General features: G+C 56.4%; 3 protein-coding genes across 8 annotated transcripts; 1 reads left to right on the forward strand and 2 right to left on the reverse strand.

Annotated features, from left to right (window-relative positions):
• Positions 1 to 46: 46 nt before the first annotated feature.
• On the reverse strand, positions 47 to 11,074 carry ZGPAT (zinc finger CCCH-type and G-patch domain containing). Of its 3 annotated transcripts, none has more exons than XM_061436879.1 (7): positions 11,056 to 11,074; positions 9,863 to 10,527; positions 2,123 to 2,256; positions 1,749 to 1,904; positions 1,082 to 1,201; positions 587 to 992; positions 47 to 458 (listed from the first exon to the last, which is right to left on the reverse strand). In XM_061436879.1, exons 2-7 carry the CDS (start codon positions 10,447 to 10,449, stop codon positions 320 to 322), a joined length of 1,542 nt encoding a protein of 513 aa, XP_061292863.1. In that variant the 5' UTR covers positions 10,450 to 10,527; positions 11,056 to 11,074; the 3' UTR covers positions 47 to 319. The 3 variants fall into 3 exon arrangements, with proteins under 3 accessions (XP_061292863.1, XP_061292861.1, XP_061292862.1); XM_061436877.1 differs by lacking the exon at positions 11,056 to 11,074 and adding an exon at positions 10,930 to 11,017; XM_061436878.1 differs by lacking the exon at positions 11,056 to 11,074 and adding an exon at positions 10,793 to 10,892.
• On the forward strand, positions 11,058 to 17,201 carry ARFRP1 (ADP ribosylation factor related protein 1). 4 transcript variants are annotated; one of them, XM_061436882.1, is made up of 8 exons: positions 11,060 to 11,162; positions 11,642 to 11,735; positions 11,978 to 12,065; positions 12,233 to 12,315; positions 15,036 to 15,117; positions 15,326 to 15,396; positions 15,989 to 16,089; positions 16,158 to 17,201. In XM_061436882.1, the coding sequence occupies exons 2-8, from the start codon at positions 11,643 to 11,645 to the stop codon at positions 16,243 to 16,245; spliced, it is 606 nt and encodes a 201-aa protein (XP_061292866.1). In that variant the 5' UTR covers positions 11,060 to 11,162; position 11,642; the 3' UTR covers positions 16,246 to 17,201. The 4 variants fall into 4 exon arrangements, with proteins under 4 accessions (XP_061292868.1, XP_061292867.1, XP_061292866.1 ...); XM_061436885.1 differs by having other exon boundaries at positions 11,075 to 11,162; positions 11,637 to 11,735; XM_061436884.1 differs by lacking the exon at positions 15,989 to 16,089 and having other exon boundaries at positions 11,058 to 11,162; positions 15,331 to 15,396; positions 16,158 to 16,246.
• A 678-nt stretch (positions 17,202 to 17,879) lies between these two features.
• TNFRSF6B (TNF receptor superfamily member 6b) lies at positions 17,880 to 19,611 on the reverse strand. The gene is made up of 3 exons (XM_061436886.1): positions 18,981 to 19,611; positions 18,690 to 18,893; positions 17,880 to 18,285 (listed from the first exon to the last, which is right to left on the reverse strand). The coding sequence occupies exons 1-3, from the start codon at positions 19,375 to 19,377 to the stop codon at positions 17,996 to 17,998; spliced, it is 891 nt and encodes a 296-aa protein (XP_061292870.1). The 5' UTR covers positions 19,378 to 19,611; the 3' UTR covers positions 17,880 to 17,995.
• Between the last annotated feature and the right edge of the window lie 18 nt (positions 19,612 to 19,629).

Here is a 19,629-nt window from a genome sequence, read left to right on the forward strand (position 1 = left end):
GACCCCTACTCCCCAAAGACCCCACAGCCAGTTGAGCCTCCGATGAAATTAAGACACTGCGACAAAGTCACTTTAATGTCTTTGCTCACGAGACACCCCAGGACACTGGCAGGTGGACTCAGTGTGCAGGGAAGCATCAGGAAGGGGCCCCTGCAGCCTGTTTCTGCTCAGCAGTGTCCACATGCCAGAGGCCAGCAAGAAGGCCCTTTGTGAGGTGTAGCCACAGAGCAGGCTGGCCCTTCTGGTGGCATCCCCGCTGTCTGCCCAAGGGCAGCAGGAGCCGAGGCCCCTCAGTTCTGTCCACAACACGTGCAGGGCTCTAGAACTCAGTCATCTTCTTGTGGGTGTCGGCCTTCCTCTGTTCCCGCTGCAGGCCTGCCTCCTGGGCCCGGAGCTGCCCCAGCTGCTGCTGGGCTCCTGCCAGCTTCTCCTGCAGCTGGGCCGTTGTCACACTGTGCCTGGGGAGGGCCCCACATTCAGCACTGCCGTCCCACTCCAGCCCCTCCTCAGACCCGGCCCGCCACCCCCGAACTCTCGCAGGGGAAGCTGGGCAGGGGTGAGGCACCTGGGGCAGGGCCACACGTACCGGCCAGCGTTGCGGGCAAGGGCCTCCTGGATGCCCCGGATGGCTCGCTGGGTCTGCTCAATCTTCTCCTCGGTCTGGAGGAGCCGCAGGCTCAGGGCCCGTTTGGTACTCCTGCTGGCATGGTATACCTCCTTGCCGCTCCTCCCAGGGGGCGCCGCCCCCACCTCTGGGGCCCCTGGAGCCCCGCCTTTCAGCTTCTCATTCAGGAAGTCGAACACACTGCGAGGAGGTGGGCGGCCCCCAGGTCCACTCCCTCTGCTCCGGCACTTTGGGGGCTTGCTGACACCAGCCTGGCCAGCCCGGGTTCTCTTCTGCAGGATCTCTGCACACTGGTCCAGTGACTTCCCACGTGGCAGCACCACAGCATGGATGGGCTCCACCCGGCCCTCTGCATGCCGGCCCAGACCTAGGGGAATGCCAGGCTGGCACTGCCACTGGACCTCTGGGCCATGATGGGGAGTCCCTCCTGTCCCCATGCAGCACATGTGCACTCACCCTTGCCAAACTCGTAGCCCATCTTGGCGAGGAGTCTGGAGCCAATGCCCCGCGTGTGCACCTCCCAGCCGGCAAAAGCAGAGCTGCAGGTCCCAGGGTTGGCAGCACCAGGTTCCACCACTGCAGGCATCAGACGGCAGTGGCTTAACCCAGCTGGATGCAGGGCATCCTGGGTTCCAGCCAAGGCTAAGCCAAGAGCTCAGCTCTACACAGCTCTGCACAGCCGGCCCCCAGCATCCCCAGCACCCTGCCCAGGGCGTGTGGCACAAGCAGAAGGCAGAGCCCGGCCGTCTCCACGACCTGGTCACAGGATGGCCCTCTTCCACACTCCCTGTTCCCTTGTGGAGAGCAGTGCTCCCCTCCATCAGTATGGACAATGCGGCTAACGGACCCCACATGGGCACCCCCACCCCTGGGGGGAGGCCAGACACTGACAGCCGATCCTTCATCCAGCCAACAGGTCCCTGTGCCCTGCAGGAAGCTGTCCCTTCCTGTGCATCCCATCCCCTCCCGTGGCTTGCGTGGGACTATGGTTTCTGCGTCTGTGGGTCTCTGGACATGCCCCAGGTCCAACACACACCCTTGTCTCCCCGGGAGTGCGTCCTTGTACTGACCACAGTGTGGGCCCTGCCAGCTGGGAGCCTCTTGGGGGTGGCAGCAGCCATACCTCGAGCATAGCTGGGGTCATCCGCATCACTGCCGTCCGAGTCAGAGGACCCTGCAGGCTCTGTGCGCAGCGGGGGCAGGATGCTGTCCCCTTCTACCACAGTCTCTTTCAACAGCAGAGAGTCAAACTTGACTGTGTAGTAGCCGCTGTCTACATCTGGAGGGGCACAGAGGCAGCAGGGCAGCACACGGAAGTAACCTCTCTGGAAGGTGGGAGCAGGGTGGGGCCAAAACCAAGGGGGCCTTGTTCTTCTCATGTGTGGGGTGGGACCCCAACACCCACCCAGAGAAGTAGTCATGCAGGACTAACACATGTGACACATGGAGAGGGCTTCCTGGGAAGGGCCCGTCAGGGAGGCCCCGGGGCAGCCTCACCAGTGATCCGTGCTGGGTACCACAGACCATCCTGCCGCTTGGCCAGACACGCAGAGCCGGCCTGCAGGGAGCTCAGGTCCGGGTCCTGGAAGGGGCGCAGCTCGTCCACTGAGACTACCTGCCCGTGCGAGAACCTGCAGAGAGGGCCGCATAACTCAGGTATGGCCACCAGGGTCCCACAAGCCCAGAGAATCCAGTCTACCTGCCTGGACACAGCCCCATGGAGACATGAATGGAGAGAGGGACACACATGTCCAGACATCTACAGACAGGCATATAATACACAATTATGCGCATCTACACTGAACACAACATGTATATACACGCAACACCCACACGTACACATGCCCACACATATACACTCAACATGTATACACACATCACACCCCCCCACACATGGACACGCACCTACACACATAGACACTGAACACATGTATTCACATGCAATACACCCACGCACATATGTACACACACCCAGATACATAAACTGAACACGTGTATAAATATGAATGCACACCCATACCTATACACGCATACATATATACACAGGCACACATATAAGTGCACTCATGCACACATGTATGTACACACGTGCATGGACACAAAGAGGCACATACATTCACACATGCGCCATACACAGGCACACACTTACATACACAAGCACACAAATGCATGTATGGACACACACATGTGCTTGTGCTCTAACTCTCAGAGGGACCTGGGTGCCCTGAGGACTAGAGGCTTCAGGTTACTCTCCAGCCTCCTGGGCTAGAGTCACGCACACACAGGCACACACGTGGCTGGGAGACACAATTGTGACAACAGTGCCTCGGGACCTCTCCACTGGACACAACAGGTCATCAAGACAGGGGGTCTGCTTGCGTCACTCACAGGGCTGAGTCCTCCCCAGCCAACTAGGAGGACCTGGCTGTGATGGTGCTGCCTTGTCTTTGTCACTGAAACAGTGACACCAAAACGAAAACCAGGAGAGGAGGTGGGACAGGAAGTGTGGGAACAGAGGGCTGCAACTTTGAACCTGGCCAAATAAAGACATGAAGCCACCAGGCACACATCTCCTGCAGTGCCCCCGTTTCAGGGAGGAAGCGTTCTAACCCACAAGAGCAAGCAAAGACAGGCCCTGGCTCCGACACACAGCCAGCCTTGCGTGGGGAGACCGTGGGGAGAAAGGAGAGGAGAGAAGGCATTTCAGTCACCTTCCTGGGTGGGGTTCTGGGAGGTTCCTTCTCACCCCTGCCCGTCCTTGGGCACCCAGGGTACTGCCAGTGACCAGTGGCACCAGCAGATGCAAGACCAGTCCACGTGTCTTTTGGCAGGCACGGTGGTTGAAAAGTCCTGCTCAACCGAGGAAAGAGACCCAGACCCAGGGGGAATTTGGCCAAACTCCTCCTCAGCACACCCAGACACCACCAATAAACCTCCCTGCAAGAATCTTCAGTACTCTTAGAAGTCCTAAATTTTGTTGTCCTTCTTAAGCCAGCAAGTGCGTCTATAAAATGACCCTAAAAGAGTACGGTGGACTTTGCATATGGTGGACATATGCAAAGATTGAGCCAGAAGGGTATGAACCAAACATGGAAGACAGAAATAACCGAAGTTCCCAACCGTGGGAGCAGTTAACAGCATGTGCATGAAATCAACGTCAACTAAGAGCACAGGCAGGGTACTCTTTCTGCCCCCTTCTGATGCCTATGTCAGAAGCTTTCTCTATCTCCTTTATACTAAACTTTATTACACAAAAGCTCTGAGCGATCAAGCCTCGTCTCTGGCCCCGGATTGAATTCTTCTCCTCCTGGGGGCCAAGAATCCCAGTGTATTCGCGTGATTCAACAACAACCTTTCATTAATATCTTCTGCTTCTATTAGGTCCATACCATTTCTGTCCTTTACTGAGCCCGTCTTTGCATGGGATATTCCCTTGGTATCTCGGATTTTCTTGAAGAGATCTCTGGTCTTTCCCATTCTATTGTTTTCCTCTATTTTTTTCATTGATCACTGGGGAAAGCTTCCTTGTCTCCCCTTGCTGTTCTTTGGAACTCTGCATTCAGGTGGGTATATCTTTCCTTTTCTCTTTTGCTTTTTGCTTCTCTTCTTTCATAGCTATTTGTAAGGCCTCCTCAGACAACCATTTTGCCTTTACATTCTTTTTCTTGGGGATGGTCTTGTTTCCTGTGTAGGAGATCCCTCCTGTATCTACTTGCAGCGATACCCTAATAAACTAGACATAGAGTGAGGGGATAAAATTTGGAAGGAATTCCTCCATCTGAGGACTTGCAAATATGTAGCTGTCCTTATAAGTGACTGTGGAGAGAAGAAAAATAAGTCAAAACTTTGAAATTTGCAGTGGTTTATAGTGTGCAAAAGGCCTCCTCAGACAACCATTTTGCCTTTTGCATTTCTTTTCTTGGGGATGGTTTTGATCACTGCCTCCTGAACAATGTCACAAACCTCCATCTATAGTTCTTTAGGCACTCGGTCTATCAAATCTAATCCTTTGAATCTATTTGTCACTTCCACTGTATAATCATAAGGAATTTGATTTAGGTCATACCTGAATGGTCTAGTGGTTTTCCCTACTTTATTCAAAGGCAAAGGAGAAAAGGAAAGATATACCTATTTGAATGCAGAGTTCCAAAGAATAGGGAGGAGAGATGGGAAAGCTTTCCTCAGTGATAAAAAAAAGAAAAAAAAAAAAAAGAGCACAGGCAGCCTGACCAATGGAATGAAGGGCACCCAGGAAAAGATCCTAACATGACAAAATCTACGCAGGACAGAAGAGGTGTTACTACAGAGGCAGGAAAAGACAGACTACAGATTTCATAAGGAAAAAATTTTAAATGTTTCCCAAACTCAAACCTCCAGCAACACCCCTACTTAATCATCTACCTCACAACATTTATGAATAGTGCTTATGATTTATGAGTAATTATAATTATTTGTGAATAACTGTAATTATTTATCAATAACACCGTCTAGAATAATAAGTAAACACATGAATGAGAAAACAAGCATTTAGAATAAGTGCACATCATAACTGGTTTATCCCAGGAATGCAAGGGTGGTTCAAAAGGGGAAAGCCATTCAATGAAACACAGCACATCAACAGAACACCAGCATATCAACTGATACAGAAAAGACACTTGGAAAAACCCAACGACCTCGCTTGTTAAAAACACTCAACCTGATAAACAGCATCTACGGAAAACCCACAGTTCACATCACACTCAAGGAGGGGAGGAGGGGTACTTTCCCCTAAGATCAGGACCAGACAGGAAGTGCTCCTGCCACTAGCATTCAGTATAGTACTGGAAGTTCTAGGTGGGGCAGTTAAACAAGAAAAAGAAATAAAAGCCAGCCGAATTGGAAGAGAATAGGCAAAAGTATCTGTTTGTCAATGACATAATTGTATACGTCTGATTCTTTGCGCCCCCAGGGACTGTAGCCTGCCGTGCTCCTCTGTCTATGGCATTTCCCAGGCAGGAATACTGGAGTGGGTTACCATTTCCTCCTCAAGGGGATCTTCCCAATGCAGAGATCGAACTCGCATCTCCTGTGGCTCCTGCATTGGCAGGTAGATTCTATACCACTGAGCCACCTGGGAAGCCTCAGGAAATTGGATACCCACATGCAAATGAATGAAGTTGGATACTTACATCATACCATTAGAGCATATAATTTACAAGGGAAAAAAAACCTTTTAAAGGATATTTTATGTCAAAATTGAGTAAGTTGTATCAAATATTCAAGGAAAGCAACATGAACCAAGAATCGTATACATGTTCATCAAAACTGCTGAATTGTGTCTTCATGAAAGACACAACCAGAGCCTAACAGACAAGCTGCTGCTAAGTGCTTCAGTCATGTCCAACTGTGCGACCCCATAGATGGCAGCCCACCAGGCTCCCCCGTCCCTGGGATTCTCCAGGCAAGAACACTGGATCGGGTTGCCATTTCCTTCTCCAATGCATGAAAGGGAAAAGTGAAAGTGAAGTCGCTCAGTCGTGTCCAACTCTTAGCGACCCCATGGACTGCAGCGCACCAGGCTCCTCCATCCATGGGATTTTCCAGGGAAGAGTACTGGAGTGGGGTGCCATTGCCTTCTCCAAACAGACATGCTAGGTCTCTACAAATGTTATTCCTGTGAGCCCTTCCTAAAGAACCTACCAGAAAATAAGTCTCAGACAACCAACATGACTAAGAAGACCCTGACAGACGGGTAGATGGGAGCAGGAGACGCTAAGTTCCTTCCAGAACTAATGCTGAGAGTGAAGGGAGACAATGGGCCGCGATAGCCATGAGAGCCACCTGTGCAGGTCTAGTGCAGTCAGATGGCAGGGAGAATGGGAGGTGCGCGTCAAAATGCTTTAAACAGTTTTCAGTCGTCATAACTAAAGAATGAATGCTGTTCTGAGAGCGTCCTGTGTATGCAGAATGGGATAAAACAAGTTAATTATGGGACGTTGGTCCTTGAAGACCAGAGTCCTGAGGGAGAGAAGGATATACAGATGCAATCCAGAAAAGATTAAGAAATTAGTATGAACTCACTAGGCACTTGTCCTTGAACATACAGATGCACTAATACAGACATTAGCGTGTGTCCACCTGCACTTCTAGCTCTGTCTGCTGAAGAGACCTAGCATTGAGCCCCCTGCAGTGAAGTGCATCCCAGGGCCTCCACTGTGAGTCTTGAAATAGCATTTGCCATTAAAAGAAACCAGGACTTCTCAGAGACTTGGCTGCTTTCAGGGCTGTGGCAAGAAGAGCACAGGTGAGGGTGGGGAATCCTGATTTCCAGGACCGTGTCAAGAGGGCGAGGTGCCAACATGAAAAGGCTCCACCTGGCAAGGGTGGGACAGCTTGAGTTTCAATAAAAATCAGCATTTCAGTGGACTGAAATTCATCAAATGCATTTAAGTCCATCAGTCCACAAGGATATTAAATATTTTTTAAAGTGAATTTATCACCTCAGGATGAAAGAGAACCAATTTGTTATCTTGGAAACTAAGCAGATGAAAGAGAAACATCAGGCATTATCCTGCCTTTTCTATACAATCTGTCCCACTACCTAGCCAGCTTCTACAGGAGGAGAGGTGTCTCTGAAACACCCTAGCTGGTAAATGAGCTGATGGAGCTGAAAGCTCCTTGTTGCAATCCACACCATACCAGCAGATCCAGGCACTGAGCATCACATGCTGCAAGAAGCAGCAGAGCACTGAGTTGTGCCCAGGTGGGGCCCCGAGAGTGAGCAGGTCCCAGGATCCAGCTGCCAGCCTTCCGGTCACTGCAAGAATGTGCTGGGCTGCACCAGGGCGGTGGGTGATGGTCAGAATTAAAGGGTCTGGCCCTTCAACAGTGAAACTGGGAAGCCAAGAAAGGCAGGAGTGGGGATACACAGTCAGATTCAGACAGCAGCCTTTAGACGTGAGCAAGATTAAACTGCAACATTTATACCTTAGCCGTATCTGAGTGATACACCACAAGGAACACAAGGAGGCGATTATCATAAAGGTTGGGGTGGTGGTTCTTTTTGGAAGAAGGAGAAGGCTGTGTTTGGGCTGAGGCACAGAGGACCCCAGGGTAACTGGCAGCTTTGTAGTTTTCAGCTGAGTACTCAAGTGTTACAGTGATCCCTTGTGCTGTCTTTACTTCCTGGATTTGACCTTTAAAACAACAAGATAAAAATTTTAAGTCCACTGCGTCCTTATTCGATGTTAGGTACTGTTTTTCTTTGCATATTAATGCATTCCACCCTCTTAACAACTGCAAAAGACATGCTCCTCTCTGTTTTATGGATAAGGATACTGAAACACAGAGTGATAAAGTTAGAACAACGTATGAAAAAATGTTCAATCTTCCTAATAATCGAGGAAATACAAGTTCAGTCAAGACCACCTCTTCACTTCAGTGGGTTCGAATCCACAAGTCAGAGAACGTGACCGAGAGTGCCTAAGGTGACTATGACAGAGCAGACCAGGGACTTGGAAGCAGACAGAGCACAAGGAAAGACAATGCTCGTGCCACCCACGCTGGGGACATTCTCAACAGAGACAAAAGATGTGCACTAGGACTTCCAGTGTGTTCTTTTTAGTAAATAGAAACTGGGAAACACCAGGAGACAGAATAAAATATGGCATATTAATGAGGAAAAATAATAGCAGTTAAAATGCACAAAACAGTCCTATAAGTATCAATGCAAACTTCTCTCCCAGACACGCTCAGTGAGAAGAGCAAGTTGCAAAACAAAGCAGGCTGTACAACACAGTTTAATTAGAAAATAAAGCACAAGAATATTCTGTTCACAGACACACGTGCCTGTAAAGGATTCACACGCTAGAGAGATGCTCATCATAGTTGTGACAAGCCTCCCGGGAGGGGAGGATAGAAAGGCAGGTCCCAGGGCACTTCAACACTACTTTATCTTTACAATAAATTTTAAATAAGTAAATTTTAAAATAAAAATCCAAAGTAAAAGCAACAAAATAACTGTCACACCTGGGTGGTGGTGGGGTTGGTGGGCTGCATGGGTCAGGCCTGAAGCTGACAGCAGGCAGCAGCATTTCAGAGCCCGACTGCCCCTCGGGGGTCCAGCAACCACAGCAGCTGTAGGGCCTACCTGGCGGGCTTGCTGCCAGATGAGTGAATACACGTGAAACCCCTGGAACAGTGCTGCCCAGAGGAAGCAGCACATGGATATGTCAGTTCTCATCCCCACATGGGACGTGGCACAGGGACGGGGAGGAACCCTCCAGAGGGACCATGGCAGGAAGGATGGAGGGCTCCCTGCTCTGCTCCTTAACTCTCTGCTGGGGGACAAGGCAGTACCACCCTGTGGAAGCTCAAGGAGGCTTATGACTGATTCATGCACTTTCCTGTATGTACACTACACTTTTCACAAAACTCATGGGGAAAAAGGAAAAAAAGGGGAACTGCACCAAATAAGACTCTGGGCCCAGCAAAAATCTATAAAGAAATAAGATAATCAAACAGCTGAAGATATTGAATAGTTACCCTGGACTACTGACTAAAGAAGAAAATCATCTACTAGAAATCTCAGGAAATATTCCTTGGAAAGGAAAAAGAAGCAAAATTAAACGTAATATACATAAGGAAAACACAACATCATTACAACATTCGTGATTAAATACGAAAAAGGTCTTGCTGTTAAGTTGGTGAGGTGTGAGAGTGACAAGGAGGTTAATTTTTAACATAACATCCTTGTCACTGAGGTTAAGCGGACATCCTGAAGTACTTACAGGCAAAATGCCCAGTAAGTCCTACAACCTGCTTTAAAATACTCCAGGGGCAGTAACAGAGAATACAAGAGTAGCAAAACATTGACCTATCAGACAGTGTGAGCAGTCTCTATGCTACTCTCCCTAGCTACCGGGTGTTTGACCACTTCTCTAATAAAATATCTAAAATATAAGTAAATTTTAGAAGTTTCACTTTGAAGCATAAGACAGGTCACGGTGGGGGGGCGGCGCTCCATTCTTTTCAACATAAACCCTTCTGTACTTCTGCCATACCTGGGGGAAAGCCAAGAAGACCTCTAAACAAGGATACTGCTAGAATAACCCCATGCCCCTATAAAGTTTTCTTCTCAGCATTTTGCTCGGCCAAGAAAAACAAAACTACAAAGAACTGCAAAGGTTCTGTCCGCAAGTCCCCGCGCCCCGTGCCTCCCGCCCCCACTGCTAGGGGCCTAGAGAACTCAGGCCTTACCTGCAGTTTTCCTGGAAGCGGCACTTCCCCTCCAGGAAGAACGAGCAGGGCTTCAGGGACTTGTGAGTGGGGTAGAGATAGAGCACGCGCACGCCCGGGGAGCCGTCGTCCGCCTCCTCGGTGCCCACGATCATGGCGTTGTGATACTCCAGGGTGCCCCAGGCACTGTAGTAGGGGGCGTTCACCTTTCTCCCACTCAGTGCTGCCCCGCCCTCCTCGTCCTCCCCGTCGTCCTCCTCTTGCCCAGGCTCCGTGGGTCCTGGCCCAGTCTCCCTCGAAGGAACAGTCTCCAGTTCTGCCCCGGGGGCTACCGGCACCTCCGCCGTCTCCGCGATGGCATTTTGGAGAGCCAAAGGCTCAGCATCCTCCTGGGCTGGGCGCTCTCCATCCAGCGCCGCCAGCAGCTTGCTCTTCCTGACCGACACCAGGCTGGCCTCAGTGAGCTCGATCAGCTCCTTCAGGTCCCCCTGCAGCTGGCGTAGGTCGGCCAGCTCCGAGGGATCCAGGCCAGCGCCCAGGGCCAGCTCCACCTGCTGCAGCTGCGCATCGTAGGTCCGGAGGGCGGTCTGTAGGCTCTCCTCGTCCATCCTGCCGGGAGGGGCCGATTTCCCGGGCCTGCGGGGCTGGGTCCCTGGGTCCTCAGAGGGGAGGCGTGGGAGCCAGAGCTGCGGAGAAGAGAAGATAGATGAGTCTGGGACCGACAGCCCCCGCAACGCCGGCACTGAACGCTGGCCGACCGCAACCCTCGGTGGACAACCAGCGGAACCAGTCTCTTCGTTTGGACCTGGAGAGATTTCAAGCTCCGAGAGGAGGAGCCAAAACTGGCCCTTGGCCGCCGGCCCCACGGCCTCGATTCCCTTCCCGGGAGCTGCCTTCAAGCTCTTCCGGGGTCTATGCGTCCAAGTCTAGTATCTCCGGCCGGGCCCACACCTGCGGCCTCGCGCCGCCCGTCTCCGCTAGGCCAGCAACCTCGGGCCAAGGCCCCGTTGCCCAGACCCCCTCCCCCCGGCCAGGCCCTCCTCCGCGCGGTCTCCCGGCCCCCGCCACAGACGGCCAGCCGGCCTCACCGGCCAAAGCCGCCCGGCGCCCCACTTCCGCCCTTGCAGCCCACTGGCGCTTCCGCCCGAGCGCCGCCGCCGGCGGAAGTGTCTGGCGCGGGGGCTGCCGGGAAGGCCCCCACCTCCCCGGCCTACCAGCGCGCGTCCCGTCAGGCGCCGCGCGGGGTTAGCGCGGGGTCGGTGGGTCAGGCGCGAGGCGGTTTCCCGGCTCCGCGGCTCGGCGGTCCGGCCGGCGGTCGCAGGTACACCGAGGCGGGTGGGCGGAGCTGGGCCCAGGCTCGGCGACCGGTCCGCAGTCTGTCCGCGCCGCCCGCCCGCCTCACGACTGCTCTGGGCAGTCACCAGTCCTCAGACGCCCCGTCTTTGAGAGGCGCTCGCGGCGGGCGGGGACCGAAGCGGGCGTTGGTTAGGGAGACCCGAGGGGAGCAAAGCCTGAAGGGAGCCCGGGCAGGGGAGCAGCTAGAAGCGGGGCGGGACGGGCTGCCCTCTGCCTGCGAGCAGAGCGCCCTGGCCGGGCCGGAGTGGGCGTGTGAGCACCTGGAGCGCGGAGCCGATTCTGTAGCATTTGCGGAGGCGTAGGCGGGCGGAGAGGAGGGGAGGGGAGGCGAGGCGGAGCCAGGAGGGCCTGGGCTTCAGCTGTGAGCGGCCGTGCGGGCAGGTGGACCCTCTGTCCACGGTGCGGGCCGTCTCGTCCGTGACCGATCTCAGGTGCCCAGGGCAGGATGTACACGCTGCTGTCGGGCCTGTACAAGTACATGTTCCAGAAGGACGAGTACTGCGTCCTGATCCTGGGTCTGGACAACGCCGGGAAGACGGTGAGTGCCGCTCCGTGTCAGCGCCATCCCCCACCCCCACAGTCCTTTCGGTGTTTTTTTAGCTGCGTGTTCTCCACCCAGGCAGGCTCTGAACCCTGCTTAAGGTCATAGGATAGTTACAACCATTCGATTTTAAAGGCAAATGTTGTTCTCTTTTGCCTTGTTGTAAAGGAATAAGCCCCAGGAGGGGTGTTTGAAAACTATTGCAATTCTATCTCACGCCTCTTTCTCTCTGCCCTTAGACCTTCTTGGAGCAGTCAAAGACCCGATTCAACAAGAACTACAAGGGGATGAGTCTGTCCAAAATCACTACCACCGTGGGCCTAAACAGTAAGGGTCCTTTGCGGGTGTGGGTTGGGGGCAGAACGCTGAGGATGCTGCAGTGTGCACAGGCCACGGGTGAGGCCTCTGCTCCATTCAGCCTGCTTCTCCCAGGAGAGCTGGCAGCTGGTGGGTCAGGGATCAGAACTGCAGCCTCACCTGTCTCTTCTCTGCAGTCGGCACTGTGGACGTGGGAAAGGCCCGCCTGATGTTCTGGGACTTGGGGGGGCAGGAGGAGCTGCAGTCTCTGTGGGACAAGGTAAGATGGATGGGTGCCACGTCGGCTCCCTGGCACCATCTCTATCCGGGTGGTACCTTAGTCTCGTCCTTCCTTTTCTCAGAAGGCCTAGGATTCTTCTTCTTTCCTTACTCTTGGCAGCTTCTGTGACCCACTTGGTTCCTGAGGCTCACCCCCATCCCAGTTCCTCAGTCACACCCCCAAGAGCAGGGATGCACTGGTTCCTTTAGGTTTAGAGATTTTGTTGCTAATCAGCACAAGATGAGACAAAGGATGCCTGAGGAGCAGGGAAGACACATGCCTCTTTGGCTCTCAGCTTCAGCTCCGGGGCCCGAGTCTCCCCCATGGGGTCCCTCCTACTGAGGGGAGGATGTCCTCTAAGGCTCACAGCACCTGTTTCTTTTTTCAACCTTTTGAAGCATTTCTGAGACCTCAGAATCGGAATTAGTCTTTCACTCAGCCTCTGCCAGGCACAGGGTCCAGCAGAGAGCAGGGTGGAACGAGCCTCTTCCCCTCCCCAACCCAGTGGACAGCCAGGGGCACTGACAGGCTCGCTCAGCTCTAGGGGTACTGACCACCCCGGCACTTGCCGATGTCTAATGCCCTAGTCTTGGTTTCTGGCTTGACCCCAGCAGGGAGTCCTTGGTCATTTCCCCCTCTTTCTCCCCAAAGTGTCCTCCCTGTCCTGACCTCCAGCCAAGAAGACCCTGTCCATTTCATGGCTAGAAGGTCATTGACAGGCTCTCTGTGACCATTTAAGTTGGACCAAGCCAGGGGCTGTTTGTTCAAACCTCAGATCCACACGGGGACCTGACATTCTTTACAGGCCAGGGTCTCAGAGTAGCAGGGGCAGGGAGTGTCAGAGTTTAGCAGCTGGCAAGTGTTGTGGGGGATGAAGATCTGGTCAGGGGCAGGGTCATCTTGGGCGCTGCCCCATGTCAGGCCAAGCTGGCTGGGATCCCATCCCCTTGGCAGGTCACCATGGCGGGCAGCTATGACATACTCAGGTAGCTCTGGTGGGTCCTGCAGGAGCTGGCGCACTGCCCACCATGGCAGCCAGGACACAGCCAGTGAAGGTGCTCTGCTGCCCTTGCGCCTCTGGCTGGGGTCTGGCTCCTCCCAAGGGGAAGCCAGCTTGGTGGTTGGTTGGTGGTTGCCATAGCCTTGCCATTGCCTCCTCACGAGGACTGAGCCTGCCATCTCTGCAGGATGGGCCCTGGATTTCTCACATGCTCCCCGACTCTTGAAATGGAGTGGGTGCCCTGCCTCCTGCTGATGGCATCAGGTGCCTCTGCCAGGCCAGGGCTTTGCTGGCCTCTGGTGACTGGGTTGCACAGGGGTGCCATGTCCCCAGCCGTGTGAGTCACCAGGAGGAGTGTAAAGTGGGTCTCCTGCTCTCCCCTTGTTCTGAGACTATGTCCCGGGGCCTGTCCCTGCCCCCTTGCAGTCCGACAGCATCTGGTGGACTTTCACTCCCACCTCTACAGCCTTACCTCCACCCAGCACCTCTGCTCATGCTACAAGCTGGTACTTATAGGTTTGTGCACGTGCCGGCTGCAGGCCATGTCTGTGGACCCAGTGGACCCTCTGGCACCCTGCCACAGGGAGGACTTGTGGCCTCCGTCTCTCCAGGCCACACATGAGAGCCTCCAGAGTGTGGGCATTGGTGACAACTGTCCTCAGGATCTGGGTCTGGTGGGCACCATAGGTTCACAGCTGCCACTGCTTCCTGGTCATACCCTGCTGGTGGACCCAGCCCCCATCTGCCAGGGCCCAGTCACACACCAGTTGAAGTTCTCTGCCACCACAGGGGTCCGGGACGCAAGTAGTGATTCCCTCACTGACTTGGTGCAAACCCCACAGTGCCCCTGTCTGCCTAGGAGGCCTGCACTGTTGGGCTGCAGCTCCCGGGTCCCGTATCACCCAAGCAGGCCAGCTAGAGAGGCCTCAGGTTTGGGGTTCATGGTTGGTCTGTGGACCAGGAGGCCACCCATGTTGAGGGATGTGCAGGTGTTCCCAGTTCCTGAGTTCTTGCCGGGCAGGAGCTGGGGTGGAGACAAGAAGGATGCAGTCACCTGCTCCTGCGACATGGGCGTTTCTGTCCTCTTAACATCAGGACAGAAGGTGGACTCACCAGGCCTTGTTTCATGTGTCTGTTTTCCCAGGGATGCTGCTGTTCACTCCCCACAGCTCTCCCTGTACCCTGGGCTCTGGTGCGTGCGTGTGTGTGTGTGTGTGTGTGTGTGTAGGCGGGGTGTTTCTTGTGTGGCTGCTGCTGCAGGAACCCAGGGCCGGCTGGCCTGCTGGTGCCAGCCTACAGAGCTCCAAACTCCCTGGCATGGCTCTGTCATTGGCCCTATTGTCCCATGCAGGGGTCAGAGCTGCCTTGAACATGTAGGAGGCCTTCCCTGGCTCCCTATTGGTATTCCTACTGCCTTGCTGTCTGCACTGGGTCCCCCTACCCAGGTGTATAGAGACCTGGAGCCCCATCCTTTCTCCTCTGGCCACTCTCCACAGGCCAGGGAGTGTGGGTAGGTCTCAGCAGTGGATCCTGAAGTGGGCTTCAGAGCACAGCACCTGGGAAGTGAGTGAGGAAGGTGGCCACCCTGTCCCAGCAGGTCTGGGGTGTATCTGCACTCTGCCCTACCTCCAGGAAGCACCCTAGCAGGGTCTCCCAGCTAGGGGCTGCCCTGAGGTGGCTGAGTGCCCGAGGCTCAGCACCTGGTTTTCCTCCTGCCCAGTACTATGCAGAGTGTCATGGTGTCATCTATGTCATCGACTCCACAGATGAAGAGCGGCTGTCTGAATCCAAACAGGCGTTTGGTGGGTACAGCCAGCCAGGCTGGGGATGCGGGGAGTGGGAGGGTTCTGTCTGCACAGTTCCCATTCCAGAGCTGGGCTGGGGGGAGGTTGGGCCACGCCAGGACAGGAGGGCACCAGCCAAGTGCGTCCATGTGGGGTTGGCAGGGATGTGGGGACCTGTGTGGAGGTGGATGAAGGGTGCTCACTGCCACCTCTCTGCCCGCCCCAGAGAAGATGGTCACAAGCGAGGCGCTGGACGGTGTCCCCATCCTGGTGCTGGCCAATAAGCAGGATGTTGAGGTGAGCCCCTAGGCCAAGTGGGCTTCTGCTCCCGCCAGATGGGGACCTCTCCCAGGGGAGGGCCACTGCCTTCCTCAGTTACCCTGAGTGTGGCTGCCCCAGGCGAACAGAGCACCCCCACCCCCTGGGTTCTTCCTGCTGTGCTGGCACCTCTGCACCAGAGGCAGCAGTGCCCCATTCCTCTGCAGCCAGGGGCCTCCTGCTGGGCAGACCCAGGTAAAGGTCTGGAAAGAGTGCAGAAGCACCTCAGGGTGGGAGTCAGTGCTGACACCAACCTGTCTGCTGCCCTTGAGCACAGTAGCTGTGCCGGCCCCACTCCATGAACCACTGGTGAGAGGTGGCATCACGGCAGCCGTTCGCATGGAGGGGGCCCTGAACAGGCGGGTGGCGTGTTCTGTAGCATCTGGGTCGTGCTGCCAGAGTGTGTCTCCCTGAGGCTGCTAACCAGGCAGGTACCCTCCTGGACAGTAGCCAGGAGGCACCTCCTGGAAGCTTCCCACCTGCCCTCTACCCCCACAGCTCTGGGAACTGCTCCAGGGGTAGAGGGTGGGCAGGGTGGCAGGCCTACCCCTCATGGCCTCACCTCCCCCAGACTTGCCTCTCCATCCCTGACATCAAGACTGCGTTCAGCGACTGTGCCTCCAAGATTGGCAGGCGGGACTGCCTGACCCAGGCCTGCTCGGCCCTCACAGGGTGAGTGGGGTTCACCCTGGGCACCGGGGGCCACAGCCAGCCCCGCCTCATGCCCATTGTCTCCACAGCAAGGGGGTGCGTGAGGGCATCGAGTGGATGGTGAAGTGCGTCGTGCGGAATGTGCACCGGCCGCCGAGGCAACGGGACATCACATAGGCACACTTGCCTGTGTGCCCACCGCTTGTCCTGAAGAGCTCCTGCCCGCTGCACACCACCAATCCTGGGGGCTGGGTTGGCTTTGCCTTTTGGTTCTCCCATTTGCTTTGTTTCTTCTCTAAGACAAATTTTTCTGTGTGCAGAAAAGCGGAGGCTTCTGCTAGGGGTGCTGGGGCCTTAGGGATGCCAGCCGACCACCAGCAGAACTTATGGCCATAGCAGGCCTAGACCTGCCTGAGGCCCAGTTTGGGGCCCCCGCGAGCCACCTCTCCTTTTGGAGCTGCTGCCCCAGCAGGCCTGCTGGTTTGGCCCTGCATGGGGCCTTGGTGGGGAGCTGCTTAGAAATAGGTGTTTCAGAGCTGTGGGGCCCTCCATAGTGCTCAAGGCTGCTCTGTGTCTCATGCCCATGGAGGCAGCTATGACTGTCCTTGGTCTCTGTCCCCTCTGATCTTGGACTCAGGTGGGGGGGGTTGGTGTCACCTGAGGGAGACCTGGGCTTGTTTCTATCCCTGTCCTGATGCAGCTTCAGGAGGAGGCAGGGAGACCTGCCTGGGAGGCTATGAGCCCCACCCACTGGCCCAGCCACCTTGTTTTGATCTCCAGTGAAAATGGGAAAGCTAGGTGGTTGTGCTGGAAGTGGGCATCTGCTCACCCCCACCCCCAGCCTGCCTGCCACCCACCCAGAATAACCTGGAGACGAGCTCCGGGTGTGAGGAAGGCCGGCAGGGTCCCAAGGAGCCCAGGCTAGTAGTGTGCTGGGCCTGTGCTCCCCACTGGGGGTGAAGGCCGGGGTTGCTCTCAGGTCTGGGCCCTTTCCAGTCCTGTGTCCAGGGGCACAGGCCCTCCAGGCAAGGCTGGTCCTCAGGACCCTCCCACGTGGCCCTTGTGGAAGCTGGTGACACCCCGTGAGCCTAGCCATGGGCAAAATAAAGAGTTGGAGTGGCTCCCATCCATCATTCTCCAGAGGCCCGGTGGCTTTTTCTGAGGGTCAGGTTCCCCAGGCAGCTGGGGAGGAGATGCTGGGAAAAGGATGAGTCAGGGCTGGGGGTGGGTGCCAGCTGCAGGTGAGGTGACTCATTGAGGGGGTGCTTTGATCCTGCCTCTCCCTGGGGCCCTTCCTGGAGGTCAGGCAGGAGCCTCCAGGGCTGGTGGGGGCTGCTGGAACTGGGAGTCCTAGGTTGATGAGTCAAGGCCTCATCTGAACCTGCCCCAGAAGGGAAAAGCATCGTTTCCCAGAAAGTGAGTGGGACACACTGTCCTACCCAGAGGTCTTGGCTAGTCCCTTGCTGGGAAATCCCCTGCTGCTTTGAGGAGGGTGGAGCCTCAAAGAGGGGCAGCTTGAAGGTGACACTTCCTGGCACCTCAGTGCACAGACTGGCGCTGACCACGCTGACTTGGCCTATTCCACAACGGAGCCCTTGAACTCAGTGACTTACCCGCCCTCCCTCCACACCTCCCTAACCGCTCAGTGAAACTTTGAGAGAGGGGTGTCACTCGCTGTTCTCTCCCGTGACCTACCACCTGAGAGGGTCAGTCCCAGTAGGAGGAAAGGCAGTGGACAGGGTACTGCTGCTAGGCAGCGCGCCCAGGTGTGTCCCTCCCCGGGTGCAGAGCACGGACTGGCAGACTGGACACTCGTTTACCAATCGGCTTTATGAAAAATAACAGCGCCGCAGGGGCCGGTTCCGAAGCCTCCTTTGGTGCAGCACGAGGAGCTCGGACTGGAGTGAATAAATACCAGGAAGGGTGCTCACCGTGCCCGAAGGAAGTGTTCGCGGATGCTGCGCTCCAGCCCAGGGAGTCTGGCCGCGCGCAGCGCCCGCAGCAGCCGTACCCCCAGCGCCCCGGGCCGCGCTTCGCGGAGCTCCATGAGCTGCTGCCATAGCCTCCGCTGCAGCGCCGCGCGGCCCTCCCTCAGCGGCGGCGGCGGTCTCAGCGTCCCGGGATCCGCGAGCGCTTGCTGCAGTCGCTGCAGTCTCTTGAGGGAGATGTCCTGGAAAGCCACGAAGTCGACCACGGCGTGCTCACACTCCTCGGTCCCTGTGGGAAGGTGGTGTAAGGGGGTACCCAGTCAGGTGCCAGCGCCCCGGGAGGACAGGACCGTGGAGGGGTCTCCGCACACTCATGAAGGCCGAGGCGAGAGCCGTGCCGGAGGGTCTGGGGCGACCGCGGGAAACGTGGCGGGCAAGGAGTGCGGCTCGTGGGCTGACGCTGAGAATGGGATGCGATGCGAAGGGGGCCCGCCACACTCGCTGCCGTGCCCTCCCGCGAACCGTTTAAGCCCTCGAAGCCTGTTTCCCAATGCCGGCGGGAAATGGCATCACCCACCAGTGCTGAAACCCTCAGCCAAATAGTCTCCTGGCCCGCCCCCACCGCGCTTCCGGAAGCCTTTCCCAGGAACCAGCTAATTAGCCCTGAGCACCCCCACCCCGCCCCCTGCTCACCCGGGGCCCCTGGGTCCAACAGGCCGAGCTGGAAGCTCGTGCAGTTGGTGCACAGGGCGTCGTGTAACGGGGAGCCAGGCACATTGACGGCCAGGCCCAGGGCCGTGCAGTTGCGGTGGGGCTGGCACCGCTCCGAGCTCGAGCTGCTGGCGGAGAAGGTGCCCGGGGGGCACGGCTGGCACTGTGTGTTCTGGCTGGGGGTGCCTAGGGACAAGACGGGGAGGCCGCGGTCAGGAGAGTTGAGTGGTCCCAGTTCGGCGGAGGGTCCGCCCCGCCCCTCCCCTCACCCACCGGGAGCAGCCACGCCGGCGCCGGGCGGGCAGGACGCGTGCTCCAGGCAGAAGCCGGCGTGCTCGAAGAAACCGGACCGACAGCGGCAGGCGCGGTTGTGGGTGGCCCCGCACGGCCGCGCCTCCTCCTCGCGCTCCCCGCAGATGACGTTGCAGTAGCGGCAGCGCTCCAGGTAGTTCCAAAATTGTGTGTAGTGGCGCGGCGGGCACGCACCGCACGTCGTGGGGCTGTTCCGGCCGCAAGGCCGCTGCACAAAGGTGCCCGGAGGGCACTGGTCACACACCAGCCACTCCCCCGTCTCTGCGTCCCTCCACGGGTAGGTGGGCGCGCTTGCCGCCGCCCCGCGCGACGCGAGCGCCAGCAGCAGGGCAGTCACGGGCCACGGCGGAGCTCTCATGGTCTCTGTGGAGCTGTAGCGGCCTCTGGCCGCGTCCTATAAGGGTCGGTCTGGCCCCGCCCCGCGAAGCCCCGCCCACTGAGGAGGAGGGGTCGGCGACCTAGGGACCTAGGCTTTGACTCCTCCCTCCAGAGCCAGTACCAGGGTGGTCCTGTGACGGCCCCCAGCACAAATGGCAAAGGGCAGGGAAAGGGCAGGGCCTGACAACTGCGGGGTGGAAGAGGCAGCGGCTTCCCCTTTGGACAAAACATG

The sequence above is a fragment of the Bos javanicus genome, chromosome 13, assembly GCF_032452875.1.
Source record: "Bos javanicus breed banteng chromosome 13, ARS-OSU_banteng_1.0, whole genome shotgun sequence".
Taxonomy (NCBI): Eukaryota; Metazoa; Chordata; class Mammalia; order Artiodactyla; family Bovidae; genus Bos; species Bos javanicus.